Genomic DNA, 22,500 nt, shown 5'->3' with positions numbered 1-22,500 from the left:
TGTGTGTGTGTAGTAGGGGGGGGCCCCAATCGTCGAACTCAACCTTCATTTTGATCTCAACTACTCACCTATAAAGTTGTTCCATGACTCCTTCTTAGATGGTTGCAATGTTATGACAGAAATATAAAGCCAGTACTCATGACCTGTTCTGGGTTAGTTCCTCTGCAGCAGTGTCTCCAGACCACATTGTGCCATGATGACTCACACACAGACTCACAAGGTAAAGAGAACTCCAGCGTTGCTGTGGCGGCTGGTAATAAATATGCTTCAAAATATATTGAGTCTTTGGCAAATGCTTTTCCATGCGCCACCCAAATGATATAGAGTTCATATATTTGTTCTTTTTCTTTTTCTTCCAACAAATGTTCCCCCTCTTCATTGACATAACACATCTATTACACTCAGTAATCCATACTCCGCAGAGCCACACAACTGTCTCTGATTCTGCCATCATGATATTGATATGTCTCTGATTCTGAACAGATCCAAGGTGCCGGGGGCGCTTTGATTTGTCCTGTGCTGTGTTCCATGTTAATGACCCCCCCCCCCCCGTCTTGGTTTGCAGACGGACGCCGCGCTGATGTACGATGCCGTGCACGTGGTGGCCGTGGCTGTGCAGCAGTCTCAGCAGATCACTGTCAGCTCATTACAGTGCAACCGACACAAGCCCTGGCGCTTCGGGAACCGCTTCATGGCCCTCATCAAAGAGGTAACTGCTTCCTACCTGCTCCCCATTCTGTGTTCGTCCTCCAGATACACAGCACCTTCACACAGAGACACGTGCTCTCATGAAAGCACACAGAGACCGAATGCAAATAAGGCCGAGGCAGTCAAGGAAGAGGATATAAATAAATAGAAATTACTTATGTGTTTATTTATATGGAAATGTTTTTTTCCAGTGTGTGTACATACCAACTGCCCTGAGGAGGGCAGCCATCTAGAGCCTGCTCCCTGAATTTCAGCATTAATCAGCCATGCAGAAACAAAAACACAACCTTATCTACATTTTTGGTAATTGCAGTTCAGTGCGTTTATGAAGCTGGGACGGTTAATCCAGAGCGTTGTGTCTGTGGATTAGGAAACCTATATTTAGGGCTCCGTTCTCCATTAGTTTGCAGGAATCATGAGAAGATTGCAAATAATAAAACATTAAGGTGAAGGGTTTTATGCAAATGGTAACCAAAACCTGTACATTTGGATGTATTTATATTAAACTTACAGTTTTTCACGATCCAGATGTCATATTTTCTTCCCTGATCTTTCCCTCATTCCTTCTTCTCTTCTTTCCATCTTCTCTCAATCTGATGCTTTCATCTCTGATTGTCCTCTTGACTTAAAGCTTTCTATACCCAAAGTCACACAAGACTATAAAACGCTGTTAAGCTAAATGGCTCCAGTGCAGTTAAGTCATTGGCTAATCCGAAATGATGCACAAGTTCTCATGACCTTTGAAATACACTGTGCTGCATGATCTTTACTGTACAGAAGGATATGATAATGTCCCGAGTTCGAAGAAATGGAACATATTTGAATTAGCTTGGACTGTGATTACGCTGCAGATTCAATACAGCATGTAAGAGAAATGTGATATGCCTGCTTTCTAAATACATTGTTGACAACTACAGATAAGATATGAGATGAGATCTACACTTGATGTAGGCCTATTTGAATATAATATTAAGTCATGGTTTTTTGCAGAGCTTTCAAATTCATCTCACCATCTTCATCAGGGGTGTTTGTGTGTAGGATACCCTTTAGAGTCCTCAATTATTAGTAATTAATGAAATGTAGTGAAATGTGCACCTGTGTTATAAACATTACACATGCCAAGCAAGGAACTATGAATGGAAAACCGACAGTATGAAGTTGTGCAACACTGAACGATGAAAAAAACAAAAACAAATAGACTGACATCTGTTCAGATTTCCATGAAATGTGTTATTCATATTAATGGTCCATAAATGATTGTCCGTGACTTCTGAAGCGCCAAACTTTCCAATTGTACACAAGGAAAACAGAATGTAATGGGCACATTGCCCTGGAATTTTGGGGCAGTTATCTCCCTGAGGATAAGCTCTTCTGATTTTAATGACCCCTCATTTCTACGACTGCCACTGTTGGGAAAATAAATCCATACATTTTTATTCCCAGAACCTTCAAGCTTCTAGTAATAAAACCGACCATGTTGCTCGTTCGGGTCTAACACTTAAATAGTGTGGGATGTAATGCACGCAGCAGTCTCTAACCATTGGCATTAGACTTTATCTAACTATATATGGAAACATTTTCTTTGCTGGATTACTGCTGTATCTTAGAACTGTCCATATCCCAGAGTGCAATAGGGGCCAATGTGAAACTTAAGATCGTCATAGCAAGCACTGATAGGAAATATTTTTATTCGATACAAATACAGAATATTCTTGTTTTACTGGGTCTCTTTGGAAGGCCTTTGTGGACCTTTGAACTTGACCCCAGTGCCCCCGAGGCGGCTGTAGCTCAGTGGGTTATGCTCCTGGTCCAGGTTTCCACTGTCCTAATGTACAAGTGTCCTTGAGCAAGACACTGATCCCTAAATTGTCTTGGTGGATGGACTTTGTCTTTAAGTGAACCGCAGCTTTGGTAAGTGAAGTGCTTTTGTTTTACATCCGCAATCGCGTTACAACTGTGTTCATTTGTCTATGGTGTCGTTTTCATGATATGCATAATAGTGTTCTATGGCTCGTGCTCTTCAGTGTGCGGGTGAATACGGGTTTTAGCGCTGCAGGTTTGCTGGATTGATGTGTCGTGCTTTGTTGTCATAACTATATGTGAGTGGTTCTTGTGAGTTAGTTCTTGTCATTGTGTTTATTACATTGATTTTGACTATATGCATTGTCTGTTAATGACGCAGCATCCTGGCATGCGCGGGGTTAGGGTCGGACATTTCATTCTCTGTTTGGAGTTTTGTTTTCTTTTACAAAGCAAGAATTATGGTCTGGAGAAATGGGGATTGTGTGGCAATTGCTTTAGTCCTGTTTGGATCAGTAGGAAACAGCTAAATGCTGCGGAGAGAGTTTAGCGGGTGTGCTGCTGTTGTTTTCCTGCTAAGCTAGTTTAGCATAGTGTGCTTTCCAGATCACCAGAGTACAATGTTGTGGTTCCGGGGTGGCAGTGTCAGACAGCATGTTGCCAGGTTGAGCATAGTCCACCGAAAACATAATATTTCCCACACTTTAAGCTTCTACATTTTCCAAATGCACTAGTATTTTTCAGACGTATTGTTTGGTTCATAATCATCGCACCGAACGGTTTAATACCAATACGTGTATTGTTACACCAGTAGAAACAAATATAACCGTAGCTGTGGCGTCATAATGAGGTTATTAGGAGGTGGTTCAACTGTAGTAGGACAGCACTGAAGGCTCAGGTATAAAATACATGGCCTGCCACTGACTTAGAGAGCGATGGAAAAACCGGAGTCAAATTCCTTGTACGCGTAAGCGTACATGGCCAATAAATCTGATTCTGATATGTTTCCTTTCAATGGAAATGAGCTTTTTCTGACATACACAAAAAAAAATTGCTTTCTGGAAAAATAAATGTTTTAGCAATTTTGGGATCAACACTGGCTTCACAGTGCAAAGAAACTTAGCCATTCATTAAATATAAGATGTCCAATGTAAATCTAAAAACAGGAAACCAAGCATATAAGTAACCAGTCCTGTTTTCTGTACCCAATCTCTGTCAAATGGGGGAATGATTAAATCAATATGTCTGAAGGCACCGGTAACTATAACTACAATTATTAAAGATGAAACAAACGAACAAACAATGATGATATATTTTAAGTCTTGTTGGGGTTTTTTCTCAGAGGGTGGTGCTAAGTGAGATGGGCCATCGGAAAATTCAAGTCACAGGTTCAACCTCTGAGCAGCATGAATATGCTGACATTTGTCATGCCCATCTGGCTAGATTTTTTGGCTCTCTGTTCCAATGGATATTTTGGGTTGATGGTGGTGCTGCACACATAAGAGTTAAGTAAAACATGATACATCTCCCCGTGAAGAGCATGAATATGCACATACTGTAAGTGTCATGGAAATCAGTGCAATAGTTGTTGAGATACCACTTTCTAAATGTGATTTCAAAAACAGCCGTGGCTGTGGAAATATTGGTCTTGTGGTGCTGAAGGAAGAGGTCAAGAGGTCACCAAAACCAGATTCATCGGTGGGGATATTTAATGTCCAGCAAATTCTGTTGAGTCTGATCATTTGTTCTTGATATAATGTGTACCTATTTACATTTTGTTCTGATGGCAGTCAAGGCTGGATTGCCAACCAGACAAAGTTGGCACTGCTTTGGCAAATCAGAACTCCAAGGGTCCTGACAGCTCCAGACTTGGCTTCTTCAAATTGATTTAAGATATATTTAAGAGTACGCACCACTAGAACCCAATTTCGACTGAAATGACAGAGGCCTAAAGGACGGTCTGGCTTCAGTACCTGACTTTGAGGCCCTGTCTTTAAAAGGATCCTAGTGTCAAGATCTTGTTCAACTCACATTGAGAACCTGTTCATGTTGGACAGGAAATGGGAGAATCTTGGTTTGAATAAGAGACTGGCAGCTCAGTGTTATAAATTGTAAAAAAAAAAAAAAAGGAAAGGGTTCATCCTCAGTGGGGTATGAATGTGCTGAGTAAACTCTTTGGCAATCCATCAAAATGATTTAATATTCCTTATTTTTTCTTACCTACAGTTGACAGATATACCTACCACATTCCTTGGTAATACTATTTCATAATAATATCCATTAGTTATATATCCTTGAATCTGCTAATATCCCAGGCATCAATGGAGAGGTATTCAGACACTGAGTCAAAGTAATATGGCAAATGCTTTCCAGCACAGTCAACTGTACTGTGTGAGTAAATTCCAGATCTGTGACGCCCACTAATCTGACTAAAGATAGGCTCTGAAGTCCCTGGCTTCCAGTCGGAGCTGCTCTGTGATGATTTGCTGTACCTGAGAAAAACCCTTTCCTGCTCTGAACCACTTTCATGCTACACTGTATCCTATCACACCCCTAAATATCTGTAAAGATTGGGTAATTGCTTTCCTACTGTTACAAATGCAGCCTCAGAGTCTGTGTAGGCATTTTGAACCAAGGGAAGACTGTACAGACAGAAACAGTGTGTGAAAGAGGTAGAAATAGAAATAATGTGTGTTCTCACTCCTCGACTGCTTTGCCTTGAACACTGACATCAAAAACATTTCAGAAGGCTGAGACGTAGACAGGATGCTGATGGTTGAATGTCTCCTCTGATATTCTCTGTCTCTCTGCCTCCTCTTTAGGCCCACTGGGATGGCCTGACCGGGAGAATCACTTTTAACCGGACCAATGGCTTGAGGACAGACTTCGACCTTGATGTCATCAGTCTGAAGGAGGAGGGTCTTGAGAAGGTAGTGTGTCTTTAATGTGTGTGTGTGTGTGTGCGCTAGCTCTTCTTGTATGATAATGTGATGATGAGATAAAACAAATAAAATGAAGTCGTAAATGTAGCAGTGATTTATGAGAAATCAACACACTATCAATCTGCCGTAAAATCCCATCCAATTTGAATGCTTGAAGTTTTTGCAGGCCCGGCTTATTCAACACAAATGTCAAGTGATAGCCAACAGTACAGACGTTATAGTGAGCTAACTTCACACTCTGTGTTGCATGCCAGGAACTCAAACTTCTTTTTTTCCTATTGAACTCTCTCAGTTTTGCTCCTGTCTCTGTGCACAATAATGGGAGACAAAAAACATGGTTTGGGAATTTTTGGGGGGGATGTTCACAAAGAAAGAAGACAGATTGACAGTTACGGGGCAATCGGAACAAAAACAGCCAAAACTAATTTCAAAGTGTGTAAAAAAAGATTAAATAGGATCCAGGAAGGTCAGTTAGACTAAAAGACCTGTGACTTTAAGGGCATATCAAATGCAGAAACACTGCACGGTGAACATTTTTCAAATCTGGAAAGTTGTTTAATTTTTATGGCTCAGGAGGTAAAGCAGGTCGTCCACTAATCACATGGGTTGGTGGTTTGATCCCCGACATCACGTGTCCAAGTGTGAACCCTGGAACCCTAAGCTCAACCTTAAGTGGCCCCAGATCGACGCTGTGAAGTCCTTCCGCTTCCTGGGCTCCATCATAACCCAGGACCTCAAGTGGGAGCTGAACATCAGCTCCATCACCAAGAAGGCTCAGCAGAGGATGTACTTCCTGAGGCAGCTGAAGAAATTCAACCTGCCAAACACAATGATGGTGCACTTCTACACAGCCATCATTGAGTCCATCCTCTGCTCCTCCATCACGGTCTGGTACGCATCATTGGCTGCAATCTGCCGTCCCTCCAAGACTTGTTCGCTTCAAGGACCCTGAAGCGAACAAGAAAGATTGTAGCTGACCCCTCTCACCCTGGACACAAACTGTTCGTGCCCCTCCCATCTGGCAGGAGGATGCGGTCCATCAGGACCAAGACCTCACGCCACATGAACAGTTTTTTTCCCGTCTTCAGTTGGGCTCATCAACAAAACCCGGGACCCCCACTGACTCTGTCATCCCCAGGACAATTTCCTACCGGTCACTCCCCTGCTACTCTCGACACTTTTACATTACACTTACTGTACATCTCACTTGTTTATAGTCCTGTTATCTGTTTGTTTGTGCACTTTATTTTATATTTCACTTTATTTAATATTTTACTGTAAATATTAATAGGTTTCTACTTTTTGCACTGTGTTGATTGTTGTTGATTGTTTAATGGTATGCACCACCCGTGATGTCAAATTCCTTGTATGTGCAACATACCTGGGCAATAAATGGTTCTGATTCTGAGATGGGAAGGCCAGCACCTTGCATGGCACCTCTGTTCTGTGTATGTATGTGTGTGAGTGAATTGGTGGGTAAAGTAATCTTGCTGGAATGTGAACCTGCATCCATTTGATTGACACTTTGATTGAGAGATGATGCATTGCATTGTATTGCTGCAAAAGTTAAGCAGGTACAACTACTTTGCGGATGAACTTTATGTTCGTTTTGGGGATTCCTTTGCATCAATGACCCCACCTTGTCAGCACTGGCGTGAATCAGGGGGAGGCATTTTTTGACACAGTGCTAATGTCAGTCTAAACATGGTCTTTCTTTGAGAGATCCAGCAAGGATAAAATAGTCTTAGCATCCACTTGGGAGTGTATACACCGATAGAGGCGCTCAGACTGGCATGTGCGTAGACCTCACTTTATTTTTGATCCATCCAGTTTTCTGCTGCAGCTCAGCATGGGATCACTACAAAGTGTAACTTTAAAAGATATCCATTTGATTTGGCATCCAAACAAAATCCAAACCCTACCTTTAATGTCAGTTAGAATGCATCATGGCATGCCATGCCTCATGCGTCAGTATGTGTTTGTGTACTCACATGAATACTGTAGGTGCATCGATGGTTTACACATCCTTTCCTTTGGAATAGCATCTCCTGTATTCAGCAGTCAAATTAAGATTCATGAGATTATCAGCGGGAAGATAACCTGCTAACACCGCGATACAAATAATATTCTTCAATGCAACCACAAACACTTCACACTTCAGCATCCTCACCGGTGCCTCTCGGCAGCTTCTTACCTCTGGTCTGTGTTTGCGCCTGCACCTCCATGAATAATTTACTCTATTAATAAAAACTCCTTCAGAAGCCCTCTAGCCTCATGAAGCCTGAATCAAAGAGTTGATTTGCAATTACAAAGCCTACCTCTGGCCCTCGTGCGGAGCATCAGAGGAGCCTGAGGATTGTGTGACTGGTGGGGGTTGTTGAGTGTTTGTGGTCCCAGTGGCTTGGGTCGGTGGGGTTGGATGGGGAGCAGGGAGGGTGCTGACAAGGAGGCTTGGGTCTGGAGATCTAAGGGAGAGCTGAGATAGGACAGGAGAAGCCTTGAGGCATGATCCGATAGCTTCTCCATCCTCTTCTTCCCACTTGCTTCTTCAGGACGCTCCCCTCATCCTTTCAGCCCTCCACAGTGTTGTTCTCCACAAACCCTCCTCAAGGCCACAGGGCCATTCCACATCTTAGATCATCTCTTACACTATTCCCTGTGGGAGTATAGAAGAAAGTTCCCCCCCTAACAGTGCTGACGGTTCACTCGGCTGTCAACTGTGTCCTCAGGGTGCTGCTTATTATCCTCTGTACGTCCAGAATAGAAAGAAGGGGAAGTCTGAGTACTGTATATGTACATACTGTATATGTCTGCCATGTGTTTGGTAGTGTTACTAATGTTTTATCTTCTCTTACGATACACACAAATGCCTCTACCAGCCCAGTATCCTTCACTATTACATTCACAATGGAAGATGTTGTCTAAACAGATGTTCAGAGTGTGGAGGTCTGGGTGGTGGATGGTCATGTAGCGCATGTGACTTTAATGGAAAAGGCCACAGTTTTCATTCTGTCACAGATCTCCGGTTAAGGTTTGCCTTTTCATAAACCAAAACAATTAACTTTCCAAAACCTCAACCACACGCTTGCACATCCTTTTTATATTAAAATACACTTGACACTTTTACACATGTTTTAACATACTGTTATCTGTTGTTTGTTTGTTTACCATATTGTATTGTAACTTTTAATATTTTTCTATATTTCAATTATGTCTGTGTTCATTGTTTGTTGTTATGAACCAGTCACCTACTCAAATTCCTTGTATGTGTAACGTACTTGGCAATAAACAGTTTTGATTCTGATTGTTGTTTTTGTTGCCTAACCATAGTTGCCATTTTCAGATATGAAATAACGGAAAATCTCCATGTCAACTTTCTCTAAATGTTCAGGATGCTCACTCACATGGAGACAGAGCAGCATGTTCCTGCTTTGAGTCGCTGCTGCTCCAGGTCTTTTTTCTCGTTTTCTACATTTGCAGAAAACAGAAGGTTGTTACTTTTCTTATTGCTCTTTCTAAATATCAGACCGAAACTAAAGTGCATCTTGCATTTATGCTTCTGCATAATTTGAGTTGCTCGTCCTCTCACAATCACCAAGTTCCGAAGAGAAATCGCCACTGATTTCATGACAAATGGTAGAATTTTGTCAGAAGTTAAAAGCAGCCTAGTTTGTAAATGAAGGAAGCGAGCAGTAACACGGATCGTTCTATGTGCTGTGGCCTGTATAACTGGATTTTAAATGTTTCCATCTGTCCTCTTCCACAGATTGGTACCTGGGATCCCCCAAGTGGCCTGAACATGACGGACAACCAGCGGGGGAAGACAACTAACGTCTCTGATTCTTTATCCAATCGATCCCTGATTGTCTCCACCATACTGGTACGTCAATGAATCTGTTTCCTTTCTTTCTTTCTTTACCAGGACCATTGGCACTAGCATAAGTGTTAGCTATTCTTCTTGGGGTCCAAACATGTACAGTCAAACCGACTCAGACGCATCATAACCACATACACACAACATCAAAACCACCTAATCTTATGAGATTTACGATCAAGTACTGAATAGAAACAAAATTGCCATTCTTTAACGAACAAACACAATTATATATCGATCACAAATCCTAATTAATGCGTAGCAAAACATTTTCTTTATTCAAATAAATATTCATTCTTAACAAAACTCCTTGTCCAAATGACCTAAAATTATATTTATCCATCCTGCGCCTTCACACATTGAAATCCAAAAAAATCGAATTACATTTCTCATTCTCTGCTGATTTTTGTTTATACAACATAAATCATAATTTACACACACACACAAATCCAACTCAAACCTGAAAGGTTTGGAGATAATGTTTTAACAAAGTCTTGAGCCGATCTTTGCTGTTGTCTTGAACTATATGCACTGGCATTAAATACCACCTGACTATGGCTCTGTGCTCCACTGTTTTCTGTTTCATACTTACTGTATCTTTGCTTTAGGTAGCACGAACCTTCTTTATGTTGCATATCGTGTTTGATAATTGTGTTGACCAAACTGAGAATGATCTTTCACATAATATCTTTCGGAATTCTGCAATCAGTACATTTCGAACTAGATTAAAGAAATCATAGGTGGATCTCTGCCCAGAAGTTAGCCGACTCAGTCCGCTGTATGTCTGTTGCATAAGTTCTGCAGGAGCACTGGAACGCACAATGTGCCGCTTTATTTTGAGCTACGTGTCATTTTTTCATATTTTACGTTGAAGCACTGGACCAAATCACAAAACAGTATTCAAGCTGTGACGGAACTAAATTATTTCCAACATGTTTAATGACATCTGGTGTCATAATTGTTTGAGGTATTCTTACAACTGACACACCCCTTCCCATTTTTCCCACAATTTTATCAATTTGTTTTCAGCCCATGATAATTAATGATCGGGCACTTTGTCTCTCGTGCGATGGTGTTGACTCATGCATGGTAAAGATAAACCTGCTCTGTGCAGTCCACTAGTGTTATCTAACAGGATTTCTGAGTAATGAAGTCTGCAGAATTCAAACAGTTACCTCTCACTGCCATTTTTTTCCGACAATGTGCAAATTAAATATTGCAGCTTTAAATGTCTGTTTATAGCCAAATCAAATTGTAATGGTGCTTTATGTAGGGCCAATTATAGAAGGCTAGAACAGCTCTCAGCCATAACACACTCCCTTCAAAGATGTCATTATTTTTAAGCTTTTCCTCTTGAGAAATCCTCCAGTGCTCTGCCTGGGCTGCCCTTCTGTTTGGAGCACTTTCTGGGGATGCTGCTCTCCGACTCAATTGAAGTAGAGTACCCCAAAGCACTGCATTCCCAAATTGCCAGTTGACTTCACCACTGTGGAGGACTCCAATTTGGTGGAGCAGGCTGAGGCAGGACTAATTGACTGATTGATTGTCCAATAAGATTTCATGGTTTACGGCGCTGCCTTACCGACTACTTTATCAGGCATATTGTGTTATTGTCTCCGTTGCCAGTGGTGCCAAAATCCAAGGAATTGAGATTCAACATTGTGAAGAAGCAGAAACATCTGTCCCTTCTGTCTCTTTATTGCAATCATTTTTTTGTAGTGATATGGAGCATCATAAGAATGTTGCATAAAAAAAATGTATTTGGCTTGGAGGTCATGTTCTTGTAATATTTCATGATTTGAATCAAAGTGTACATTCTATGATTACACACATATCACACGTGCTGTGTTTATAAGTTGAATTGTGTTATTGTCTTAGACAACATGTCTTTTAACTTTGGTTTAGCCAAACATTTAAAAATGAAAAATGTAAATAAATGACCTGAATTATTCTTGGCCATTATTACCAAGCTGGCAGTTTAGACGATTTTGAAACATTAAAATGCAACTCAAGGTCTACTCACAAATCTCTCAAACAAATCACTCTGTTCACTTGTCATGGAGATGGATCTGTTGACATGTGAGCTCAGTAGCGGTTTTAGTTTCATCCATAGCACCATCTTCTTCTTTTTGGCTCAGAATTTAAGCATCCGAGTTCACAAAACAATAGCAACACAGGGTGGAATTAACAGTGTTTTTAGAGTGTTCAATGAAGATAATTTAGACCATAATGATTGGAGATAAACTTGGCGAAATTAATAAATCTATTTTAATTTTGGGTGATTTTCTGAAATACTCAAACACATTTTACAGATTTGTTTGTAGCCAGTCACAGATTGCATATTTTTGTGGATTCAAGGCAAGCCACTTTTATTCATGTAGCCAAATATCACAAATCTTAAAGTCTCAGAGGGCTTTACAATCTGTACCATATAAGACATCCTACTCCTATTGTGGCTGGGTTAACCGAGCAGGAGGTGCCAGAGAAAAAAGAACCTGTAAGCCACTTTTGATACGAGCATTTTATCATCGATCCAGCACTTCTGTGCAGCATCTTGCAGCTTCACAGTGACAGAAAGTCTCCACAGCTGTTGTTCACAAGAGATAGTTACAGCAGTTAACAGCCCCCAACAACAGGCTCTTTTAAAACATGAAACCTTGTGTTCATTATTGAGTTAGTAGATGTATTGTTGATATGGGGTCAGGCTAGCTGTTTCCCCCAGCCTCCAGTCTCTATGCTAAGTTCATCATTGCCCAGTTCCAGCTCCATACAGTTAATGTTTGTGTGCTATTCTTTCAGGAGCCCTATCGCTTCACAAAACACTACGTTTACAGCGTGCTATCGGTGCACACAGTATTAACAACAAAATGCAATTAATGAAATGACCACAAACTTATTGCCAAATGGAGGACCTGGATCTGTTACTTTTCTGTCACTGAATAATTAACTCGCCATACGTCCTGTGTGTGTGTGTGTGTGTGTGTGTGTGTGTGAGAACATAAGCATGGCTGTACTCCCACAAACAGTGTGCCATGTGAGAATCATGACGGAAGGAGCTGGTAGAAGCAGGCCGTTAAAGCCATTTATGATCCCGTTATTGAGGAGGCAAGCGTAAAAATAACAATATCAAGTAAATTGCGGGTTGTCATTATTTATCGCGGGCCTGCTTTCCTTCCGCGCGTGCTGTGAAGTGATTGGATTGCAGTTATTAGCAGAGACTCTTCACGGTGGTAATTGCCATATCAGGACTGAGTCATGGGGAGATGTGTGATGGCTGTGAGCAGCGAGGGAAAGCAGGGAGGGCTGACAATAATTGGGTTTGTTACATTTGATTGATGCACACTTTCATCCAGTTTCTCATCATTTTCTCAGGGATTATGTACTATAAAACATGATGTAATTACTGTTGAGATCTTGGCCTATCAACAGTTTATCTACATTGGAAATCACTCCCGTAATGCTGCGGTGGAAATGAAGTACCTTTAGGCTAATGGCTGAAGCTGGAGATAATATACTGTGTAATGTCTTGGAGAGAGCAAGGAGCAGGCCTGCTTCCACTTCCACAGAGACAACCCATCCCTGCAGGGGGACAGTAGAGCTACCTGCAGACTGCTCTAAAGGGCCAAATAATGGACAAACAGGGTTAGTGTTGCACAATATTATACTGTACATTTGATCCAACATTTTCTCTGATGAAAAAACCCAGCAGCTGAGGCAGCCGCCTCATCGTAGGCATCACTTTCAACAATGAAATATCTGTTGTGCCAGATGTTTAAAGTACATCATATAATATTTTCTTTCTTCTATTTAACCTCAGAAATAGCTTCTGTTATTGCTGTCTATCAGGATGTCTGAAGGAGCACAGATCTGCGTCTTTTCTCTTCAGCACATCCTAAAAGCATCTGAAAGTAAGGAAAACAAAGAGTGAGCGACAGTAAAACCGGTGATTCAAATGTTTGGCTGAAAAATGAAACAACCTCTGGTCTCAGATCAGGTGTCATTTCCATTTGGCTGTCAGTATTGAGGGCAACTGTCCTTGGACGAGACGTGAGGAAATGCAAGGAAGCCAGTGCCAGAGCCCACAGAGCTTCCAGGATGTATCACATTCAGGAAGGAGACAGATGTGAAAAGATGATTAAGGACCAGTTGCATTAATCACTCGAACAAACTGACAGATACGTGTTGTAAAGGATCATTAATCCATCAAACATGTTGTTAGTGTTCCGCTTGGTTATCTGCTGCGTGATGCAGCTCACTTTTCGAATGTGACATAATCAGACTGTAAAACAACTATTTGAACTGAAATAGCTGAGAACAGACAGTAGTTCTTTTTGACAATATTGTCCCCTAACCCAACCAGAGTTAAGAACATGTGTCTGTTGTCATGGTTCTTTAGCTAAACAATTGTATTTATAGTGAATGTGTCCGTGTTGAATGAAAGCTGTTCAGGTTTACTTTTCACTGCAGAATATCAACTGACAGTGTCGATGTTTCAGGCCTCGTCTATCATGACACATTCTGTTAGGATGATATCATCCATGAATACAAAAAGAACTATCAACTATTTCATTTTGAATAACAGCATACACTTTACTTGATAAAGCAGTAACACATTGAGGTGGTTATCATAATCCAGATTAAACATTTGATGTAGAACCACACATACTGTATACATACAGTACAAAGTCTTACTTTATCTCTTACATGTGGCAAATACAATTTAATAGTATCCAGTGTCAAAAATATCAGCATACATCTCATGCATTTGTTTCGATTTTTACACTTCAAATCATAACTTTAATGGTACTTTTATTGTGTCTCTTCCCAAGCATACAATGAAACTCAACCAGCACGCTGATGAAGGCTGCAGTGTCTTCTCTGTCGCATTGACTGGTTCTTTTTCTCATTATAACATCATATGTAAGTTTCTTCCTACAAAGACATACCAAGCTATCATGTTACAACAAGAGCAGGACATTAAAACATGAAATGCATATATAAGAATCAGGTTTATTGCCAATTAAGTTTTCACATACATGGAATTGGCCTTGGTGCATAACATAAACATAGAAGAAGAAGTCAAAGTAAAGCAAGTACTGCAGTCAAGAGATATAAAGAAAACAGAAGAGAAAGAAAATGTTTTATAGCTTAAGAGCTGTATCATTTTGTGCAACACATTGTCCAATGAATTGATGAATACATTATTACCTCCACTAAGTACATGATGCTTTCAGTCTGGTTAGTTGTCTTGTTTGCTTTCTGAAGGATGACATGGAGGGGTTGGGTCACATTACACACAGCTCACTGGTTGCTCTTGGAGCGCTGCACTCTGGGTGACCTTCTAATTATAATATGAAACGGCTCTTGTTCATAATTATTTTCTTGTTATAGCAAGAAAATGTTTTTATTTAATATATATATTATAATAATTCATTGTAATAGTGGCAGCAATAGGCTGCCGTACAAACACTCTTAAAAGGCAAAGTTACTGCATATTATTTTGATATTAATTAATAAGCAGTACATTAGTAGTCATTCATCTTGAATGTAAATGAGAATAAACATATCTATATATCACCATATCTTCAGTATGTTTAAGCCAATGGGCAGCAGTAGTCTTACATCACAGCGATGTAAGAGCACCTGGATGATTGCCTTTGTTCTCCACTACAGCCACACTTCATGAAAGGAAATCAATATTACTCAAATAAATGTTTAAAACGGACTCAAATAAGGCAGTAGCATTTGTTTTGCTGGGGCACACAATCTATTGTTTTTCATTTGTTGGAGAGGAATGGGCTTGATTGTGTGTGAGGAGAGGCTGCAGAGAGCGAGGATGTGGTCGAGCTTTAATTAGGTTAGCTTCACAGAGATACTCAGCTTCTCCTTCACTCCATCTCTTTAATTAAAGATGCACCGGCCTCATTCTGCAGGAGACAGGAGGGAGTGTGTGTGTGTGTGTGTGTGTGTGTGTGTGTGTGTGTGTGTATTCAGGGGGCGTTATACCGTATTTGTGTAAATACAGCAACATGTTTCACTATATAAGAGTGTTCAGTATTTTAAATGCTTTAGACTACAGTTCAGTTCAGTTTATTTATGCACAGAGATGAATGATATCACAGGAAGAGGCAGAAAGCCCACTGGGCTCGTTTGAAGCCTCCACCTATATAATATTAAAATTTCACAATATTATAGACAACACAAAATGAATATAAATAAGATATGACTACGTAATATTGTTGACAACGTATTTTTACAAGATATGATATAACAACAATAACAATACATTATCAAGAACAAAAAATGTAATGGCAATGTGATCGTGCTGAAATGTGCGTGCGTGTGTGTGCGCGTGTGGTTGCATGTGACAGTAAGCGTGGGCTTGTGTTGGAGCATTACTGTTGTTACTGCAGGTGTATAAACCGAGTCGCTGTGAGTGAAACAAGTCTAGAGATAATATAACACCTAGAACAAGGAATACATGCACAGTAAGACATAAAGAAATTACAAAACAGCAATTCAATTCTTTAAGCATCTTTTGAAACATTTTAGAGGAACATTTTTTTGTCAAGTGGGAAAAGCCACTAGTCATATTACGTAGATTACGTAGTCATATCTTATTCATATCCATGATTTGGTTCCCTAAATCTTATTGGAAATTGACTTCTGCTAGTAAGCCATTTAGGAGGATGAAGATGTGAAGATGACGAGTTGAGTAAGAGTGAACCTGTGAATTTGCTTTGAAGTAGGTCTTGAAATATTAAGGAATATTCACTTCACCTGAAATATGTAATATACATTTATTACAATAAGTAATCTTCTGTTTTAAGCTTCTTTTTTAAATAACCCAATATAAAGATATTCTAAACTATTTCAAATGTCACTTCGTGCATTAGTATACACATTGAAAAATTGTTTCAATTACTTAAAAATACATTTGAGATTGTCTAGTTTAAAACACGTTGAAAACAAGCTGAAGCTCAGGTCTTCACTAAAGCACTGCTCTGATTTCATGAGTCACACATCTCAAGTTATTAAATGACTCAGACTATTTTACAAAAGAGATTTGATGCAGAAAAAAGCTAAAGATATCCGTCTTTTTGTCTTTTTTTTATGCTTCTTTTGCTTAACACCTTAGCTATTACACTATCCATGGTGTATATTGTTAGCGTCTTTATGAATATCCATCCATCCATTTTCCACTGCTTATCCGGGGTCGGGTCGCGGTGGCAGCAGGCCAAGCAGGCTGACCCAGACCTCCCTCTCACCGGCAACATGTTCCAGCTCATTCTGGGGGATCCCGAGGCGTTCCCAGGCCAGCTGGGAGATGTAATCCCTCCAGCGTGTTCTGGGTCTTCCCCGGGGTCTCTTCCCAGTTGGACGTGCCTGGAAAACCTCCAGTGGGAGGCGTCCAGGAGGCATCCTAATTAGATGCCCGAACCACCTCAGCTGACTCCTTTCGACGCGAAGGAGTAGCGGCTCTACTCCTGATGACCGAGCTCCTTACCCTATCTCTAAGGCTGAGCCCGGCCACGCTACGGAGGAAACTCATTTCGGCCGCTTGTAGCCGCGACCTTGTCCTTTCGGTCACGACCCAGAGTTCGTGACCATAGGTGAGGGTAGGAACGTAGACCGAGTGGTAAATTGAGAGCTTTGCCTTCCGGCTCAGCTCCCTCTTCACCAAGACGGTCCGGTGCCACGCCTGCTTTACTGCTTCAGCCGCACCGATCCGCCTGTCGATCTCCCGCTCCATCTTACCCTCACTCGTGAACAAGACCCCGAGATACTTGAACTCCTTCGCTTGAGGTAGGCACTCCGTCCCCACCTGGAGGGAGCAATCCACCGGTTTCCGGCAGAGAACCATGGCCTCAGATTTGGAGGTGCTAACTCTCATCCCCGCCGCTTCACACTCGGCTGCAAACCGCCCCAGTGAATGCTGGAGGTCACGATCTGAGGAGGCTAACAGGACCACATCATCTGCAAACAGCAGAGAGGCGATCCCGAGACCCCCGAACCTGATGTTCTCCACCCCCAGGCTGCGCCTAGATATCCTGTCCGTGAAAGTCAGGAACAGGACCGGAGACAAAGGGCAGCCCCGGCGGAGGCCAACACCCACCGGGAACGTGTCTGACTTATTGCCGAGAATGCGGACACAGCTCCTACTGCAGTCGTACAGAGACCGGATCGCCCGTTGTAACGGGTCCGGCACCCCATACTCCCGCAGCACCCCCCACAAGACCCCCCGAGGGACCCGGTCGGAAGCCTTCTCCAAGTCCACAAAGCACAAGTAGACTGGTTGGGCAAACTCCCAGAACCCCTCCAGTAGTCTTGCGATGGTAAAGAGCTGGTCCACTGTTCCACGGCCGGGACGGAATCCGCACTGCTCCTCTTGAATCTGAGGTTCGACAAGCGGTCGGAGCCTCCTTTCCAGCACCCTGGCATAAGCCTTCCCCGGGAGGCTGAATATCAACACAGGCAAATGTGAAGTTTGAAAGTGTCAGCTGGGGGGACTTTAGGGAGGGGGTGTGTCTTTGCAGAACCAGAAGAAACTTGGGCCACTTACAAATGGGGGAAAATGTGATATAATTACAGAACATGATTATGTGCATGCTGCACAGAGTATAGTGATGTAATGTCAATTTTAAAGTTGTTACAGTGGAAGTTGCAAAACAATATATTCACCTAAAGTAAGGCAAAGTCAAATGTTATCAGGCGATTGGAGGCACTGTAACAGACAACAGTGTTCACCTTTCTATAAATGAATTGATATTATTTAGCTCACTGTATTAGTCACTGTGTTGTCTGTACTCTATGTAATCTTATTGAGAAATGTGCTCGTGTGAGATTATGTACGTCATCCATATTGATAGGATTAATTGGGATTAAAGCATGTGTACAGCAGCAGGAGAAGCACACTGCCTGAATCAAACCATTGCATTCAAATGTCACAGCGTCTCCTTTGAGGCAGTAATTCATTAAGGACAGACATTGCTGGTTCTCTGTTGGCCTTAATAAAGCCAGAATAAACAAGATGCATGAGTTATTGCAGAACCTCAGTGATTGGAGCAGAAGATGCTTTGAAGCTGACTAATAATCAGATTAGCATACACTAAATTGTTAGTTATCTACTCTTCTGCCATCGGAACACATTGTTCCAACATGTCTGCTAAATCACAAGTAAAAGCTATGGGCTCAGCTCTGGACTATTTAGTGAACCGTGTGGACTCATGGACTAATGACCTACTGAAACACAGGTGAGAGAGGCTCATCAGGGTTGACTATCACAAAATGGGAGGTAACTTAAAAAAAAAAAAAAGGGAATAAATTTTCTTTTTGCATATGCAATAGACTTTTCAAAATCCCAAGACATGGCTACTTGTCCAAAAAAGAAGTGAAAAAATAAAAAAACCCTCCATGTGCCCTTTCCAGTTCCACAGATGGAAGATGAGCGCTGTTATAGTGTCCGGAAAGACTCCGAGGTATTGCTGACTGTGGCTGTGAGAGGTGCTTTTTGTTAATGTGCCTGGCGACAGTTTATGATAATTACAGTCTTTCACAGCTGACAGAAGGTCAGAGGTCATAAGCTGCTAATGGGCTCACAATAGCTTTTTTGTGCTCCACATGCCAGATAACAGTTGTTCCACTAGTTAACATGGCAGCAAATAGAGACTGGCAGAGATTGGTCAAATTGTAAAGAGGGGAATAAATGATCATTTCAAGGGGCTGAGGGGGAATTTACTGTCACCATGTTCAAATGGGCCTCTAAGGGAGAGAGAAGAAGAAAGCAGAGATGTCCATCTACGTCTAAGCCTCTCTACATACTAGGTATGGACATGTACGTATATATGTGCACTGCAAGGTCGGGTGTTGAGCACATTACAGAGGTAAAGTGTAACGGTGTTTTACATAAACCCACAGGCGGCAGGTAGACTGTGTCCGAGCTACATTTTATAATAACTCAACAGTCAGGAAGGGTGCGGGTTAATGCAACTATTTTCCTCCTCATTAGCCATCAGTGGTATCTTTAATGGATAGCTCATGATAGTGGTTGACTTTATTTGTCGGTGACCTTTCAATGCACAAAGTTGAACACTGGTGTGGCGTAAAATTCCAGCACTTTGTAACACCGAGTGTAGTGTCCCTATCTTGACAGGAGACAAGTTGCAGTTGTTCCAATGATTGTGTGCAGAGAGCCTAAACTTAAGTGTTCAGCAGAGTCAGAACAGAAGTTAGCTGTAAACCTGGTCCAGCTGTAGATATCTACAGCAGTATTGTGCTTATTTATTGTATGTTTCCAAAAGTAACTGTTGGATTTATTTATACATGGTGACATAGGGTGATGGTGGGCCACACTTATAGAAAAGGAGTTACACCCAGGCAACCTCTATTTGGCTTTGTTTCACCACTGAATAGGAGAGTAGCGCTGTGCGCTGACTGTGTTTATGTCCTTTCATTCGCTGTGACAGAGAGCGGGGTCGTGGTGAGCAGAGGGTTTGTGGTGTAGATGTCTCTGCGAGATGTGTGTTACTGAACAACAGATTACAGAGCCTTTCTTCAAGGTGCGTCATGTTGTCTTCACCCTCAACGATCTCCACCAGCATTAGAAACCAGCAGGAGGAAACACAAATAGCCCAAGCTGACCAATCGCACACCAATTTAAACTATAAATGTAATCTCCTATTGAAAACAGTGACATTGATATCCTCCCTGAAGGTTAATTGATTTTGTACTTTAGCTACAACGTAACAAAAAACAAACAGATATCACGTCTGGTATGTTACAGCAGAGGGCATTTCAGGAATTTGAGCTTGGAGGTTTCACTTTTCACCCACTCTTTTCAAGGCAGAACTCAAAAAACAAGTGATAAATAGCCCTGAAGTAAGCATATCGGAAAATGAAAAGACAAAAACACATTTGAAAAGATGATTCTCCTCTTCCTCCTCCTAGACTCTAATATTGGCAGTAGTCCTTCTGCACACAGTATGGAAACCTACCTGTGTGGATTTCAAAACACAGCATGCTCATCACCACTGTGGCAGTTACCATGGCGATGGGAAGGAAGGAAAACACACCTACCTTCGATTGTTAGATGTTGCAATGAATGTGCAGGGAAAAAAGCCTGCAATATACACATATTAGACACATCATCATCTGCACAACACACCGCCGTCCCATTTGTGTTGGCGTTGTCAATGGTAGCTGACAGGGTCCAGTATGTGTGCCTGTTTTAAATGCCAGCAGAGGTTATGTACATTTCACCTATGCTCACCTTCAACGACTGTACAAACAAATTCTGGTGTGTTTTGGTGTTTGTACTGTATGTCTTGACAGTGCAGCCGCACTGGTATTGATCTGTATGTGGACAGGCTTTCTGCTCTTTCATCAACATTACATCAGTATCCTTGCAGTCCTGCAGCTGCTGAGGTATCCTGTAAGAAAGTGATGGCCTTAAAAAGCGAAACAAAGAAAGTGCCTGTGGTGATGCACAATGGGAACAATAGGCATCCTTCAGGTCGACAGACGTGAACCACTCTCCCTTGGAAACAGCACGAAGGGCGTCTGCTGTGCTCAACATGTGAAATGGCAACACCTTCAGAAACTTGAGTCCCCTCAGATCCGCTGCCTTTCTTCTTTACAAGAAAGTAAGTTGATTAGAACCCCCGGGCTCTTGTGACATGGGGTCCACCATCTCGATTGCGCCTTTGGCCAGGAGCGCGGCTTACTCCTTTAGGGATTTTGCCGGATTGGTGATGTTGGTCATTTTGACCCGGCTGAAGGCCGGGGGGCCGGCGTCAGACTTTAAGCTTATACCCCTGAGTTAGGGCGGACACCACCCAAGGGTCCGAAGCATGAGCTGCCCAGTAGCTGGGAGAAAAAATCCTGCATGGGTTCTCCGAGAGGCCCTCTCTCAGATGCTCGAGGCCAAGGCAGAGGTCATGGCTGTCTTCAGGCTGAAGAGGAGCCATACAGGTCCTACAGCCGGGAGAGTTAAACATAGCCACGATTCTGGAGGGACCCTGCCCCACTAGTTGATGCGGGCTGCTAAGTAAGTCTGAGCGGGAGCGCTCTGCTGAATGTTGAGAGAACAGGCAGGTGAGGGGAGTGAGGACACTCTCCTCACTAGGACAGTCGCTGCGGATATTGGTGTCCCACCAGTTAGCCTGAGTGAAAACACTCTGCCACTGTGGGAAAAAAACAGGCACGGTCCTTATAGTGAGAGGGGAGTGAGGACACTCTTCACTAGGACAGTTGCTGTAACTATTGGTGTCCCACCAGTTAGCCTGAGCGAGAGCACTCTGCTAACTGTGACAGCCGCAATGTTCCAAAATCAATGGACACAATCCAGTGGTGGGCCATCAGGGCCTGCAAGGCCTTCTCTGCTGGCCCTGACAGAATCACAAAGTTATAGCTATTTTATAATTTAATAATTTTTCTTAAATACACTACATGTATTAGGGTCTTGTTCACGAGTGAGGGTAAGATGGAGCGGGAGATCGACAGACGGATCGGTGCGGCTGCAGCAGTAAAGCAGGCGCTGCACCGGACCGTCTTGGTGAAGAGGGAGCTGAGCCGGAAGGCAAAGCTCTCAATTTTCCACTCGGTCTACGTTCCTACCCTCACCTATGGTCACGAACTCTGGGTCGTGACCGAAAGGACAAGGTCGCGGCTACAAGCGGCCGAAATGAGCTTCCTCCGTAGGGTGGCCGGGCTCAGCCTCAGAGATAGGGTAAGGAGCTCGGTCATCAGGAGGGAGCTTGGAGTCGAGCCGCTACTCCTTCGCGTCGAAAGGAGTCAGCTGAGGTGGTTCGGGCATCTAATTAGGATGCCTCCTGGACGCCCCCCACAGGAGGTTGTCCAACTGGGAAGAGACCCCGGGGAAGACCCAGAACACGCTGGAGGGATTACATCTCCCAGCTGGCCTGGGAACGCCTCGGGATCCCCCAGAATGAGCTGGAACATGTTGCCGGTAAGAGGGAGGTCTGGGTCGGCCTGCTTGACCTGCTGCCACCGCAACCCGACCCCGGATAAGCGGAGGAAAATGGATGGATGGACTACATGTATTATAATTTATACAAATATTTTCCCCATTATCTTATGTTCTCATTGCACAGCTACTGTGTTCCTCAGTTGCTCTGCTTCCAGTGCAGCTTGTTTTAAGTAGAGCTTTTATCCAAT

General features: G+C 42.5%; 1 protein-coding gene across 1 annotated transcript in view; it reads left to right on the top strand.

The window, feature by feature from the left end:
• The window catches only part of grik2 (glutamate receptor, ionotropic, kainate 2), a 219,763-nt gene that overhangs the window by 172,441 nt on the left and 24,822 nt on the right, over positions 1-22,500 (top strand). Inside the window, exons 7-9 of the mRNA XM_031873843.1 lie at positions 566-709; positions 5,331-5,438; positions 9,217-9,330. Of these exons, the coding sequence (XP_031729703.1) occupies positions 566-709; positions 5,331-5,438; positions 9,217-9,330 (366 nt within the window). The remainder of the gene's footprint in view (positions 1-565; positions 710-5,330; positions 5,439-9,216; positions 9,331-22,500) is intronic.

The sequence above is a fragment of the Anarrhichthys ocellatus genome, unplaced genomic scaffold, assembly GCF_004355925.1.
Source record: "Anarrhichthys ocellatus isolate YVR2014 unplaced genomic scaffold, GSC_Weel_1.0 scaffold75, whole genome shotgun sequence".
Taxonomy (NCBI): Eukaryota; Metazoa; Chordata; class Actinopteri; order Perciformes; family Anarhichadidae; genus Anarrhichthys; species Anarrhichthys ocellatus.
Note: the sequence above shows the minus strand (reverse complement) of the source record. Positions and strands in the feature narration are given on the sequence as shown.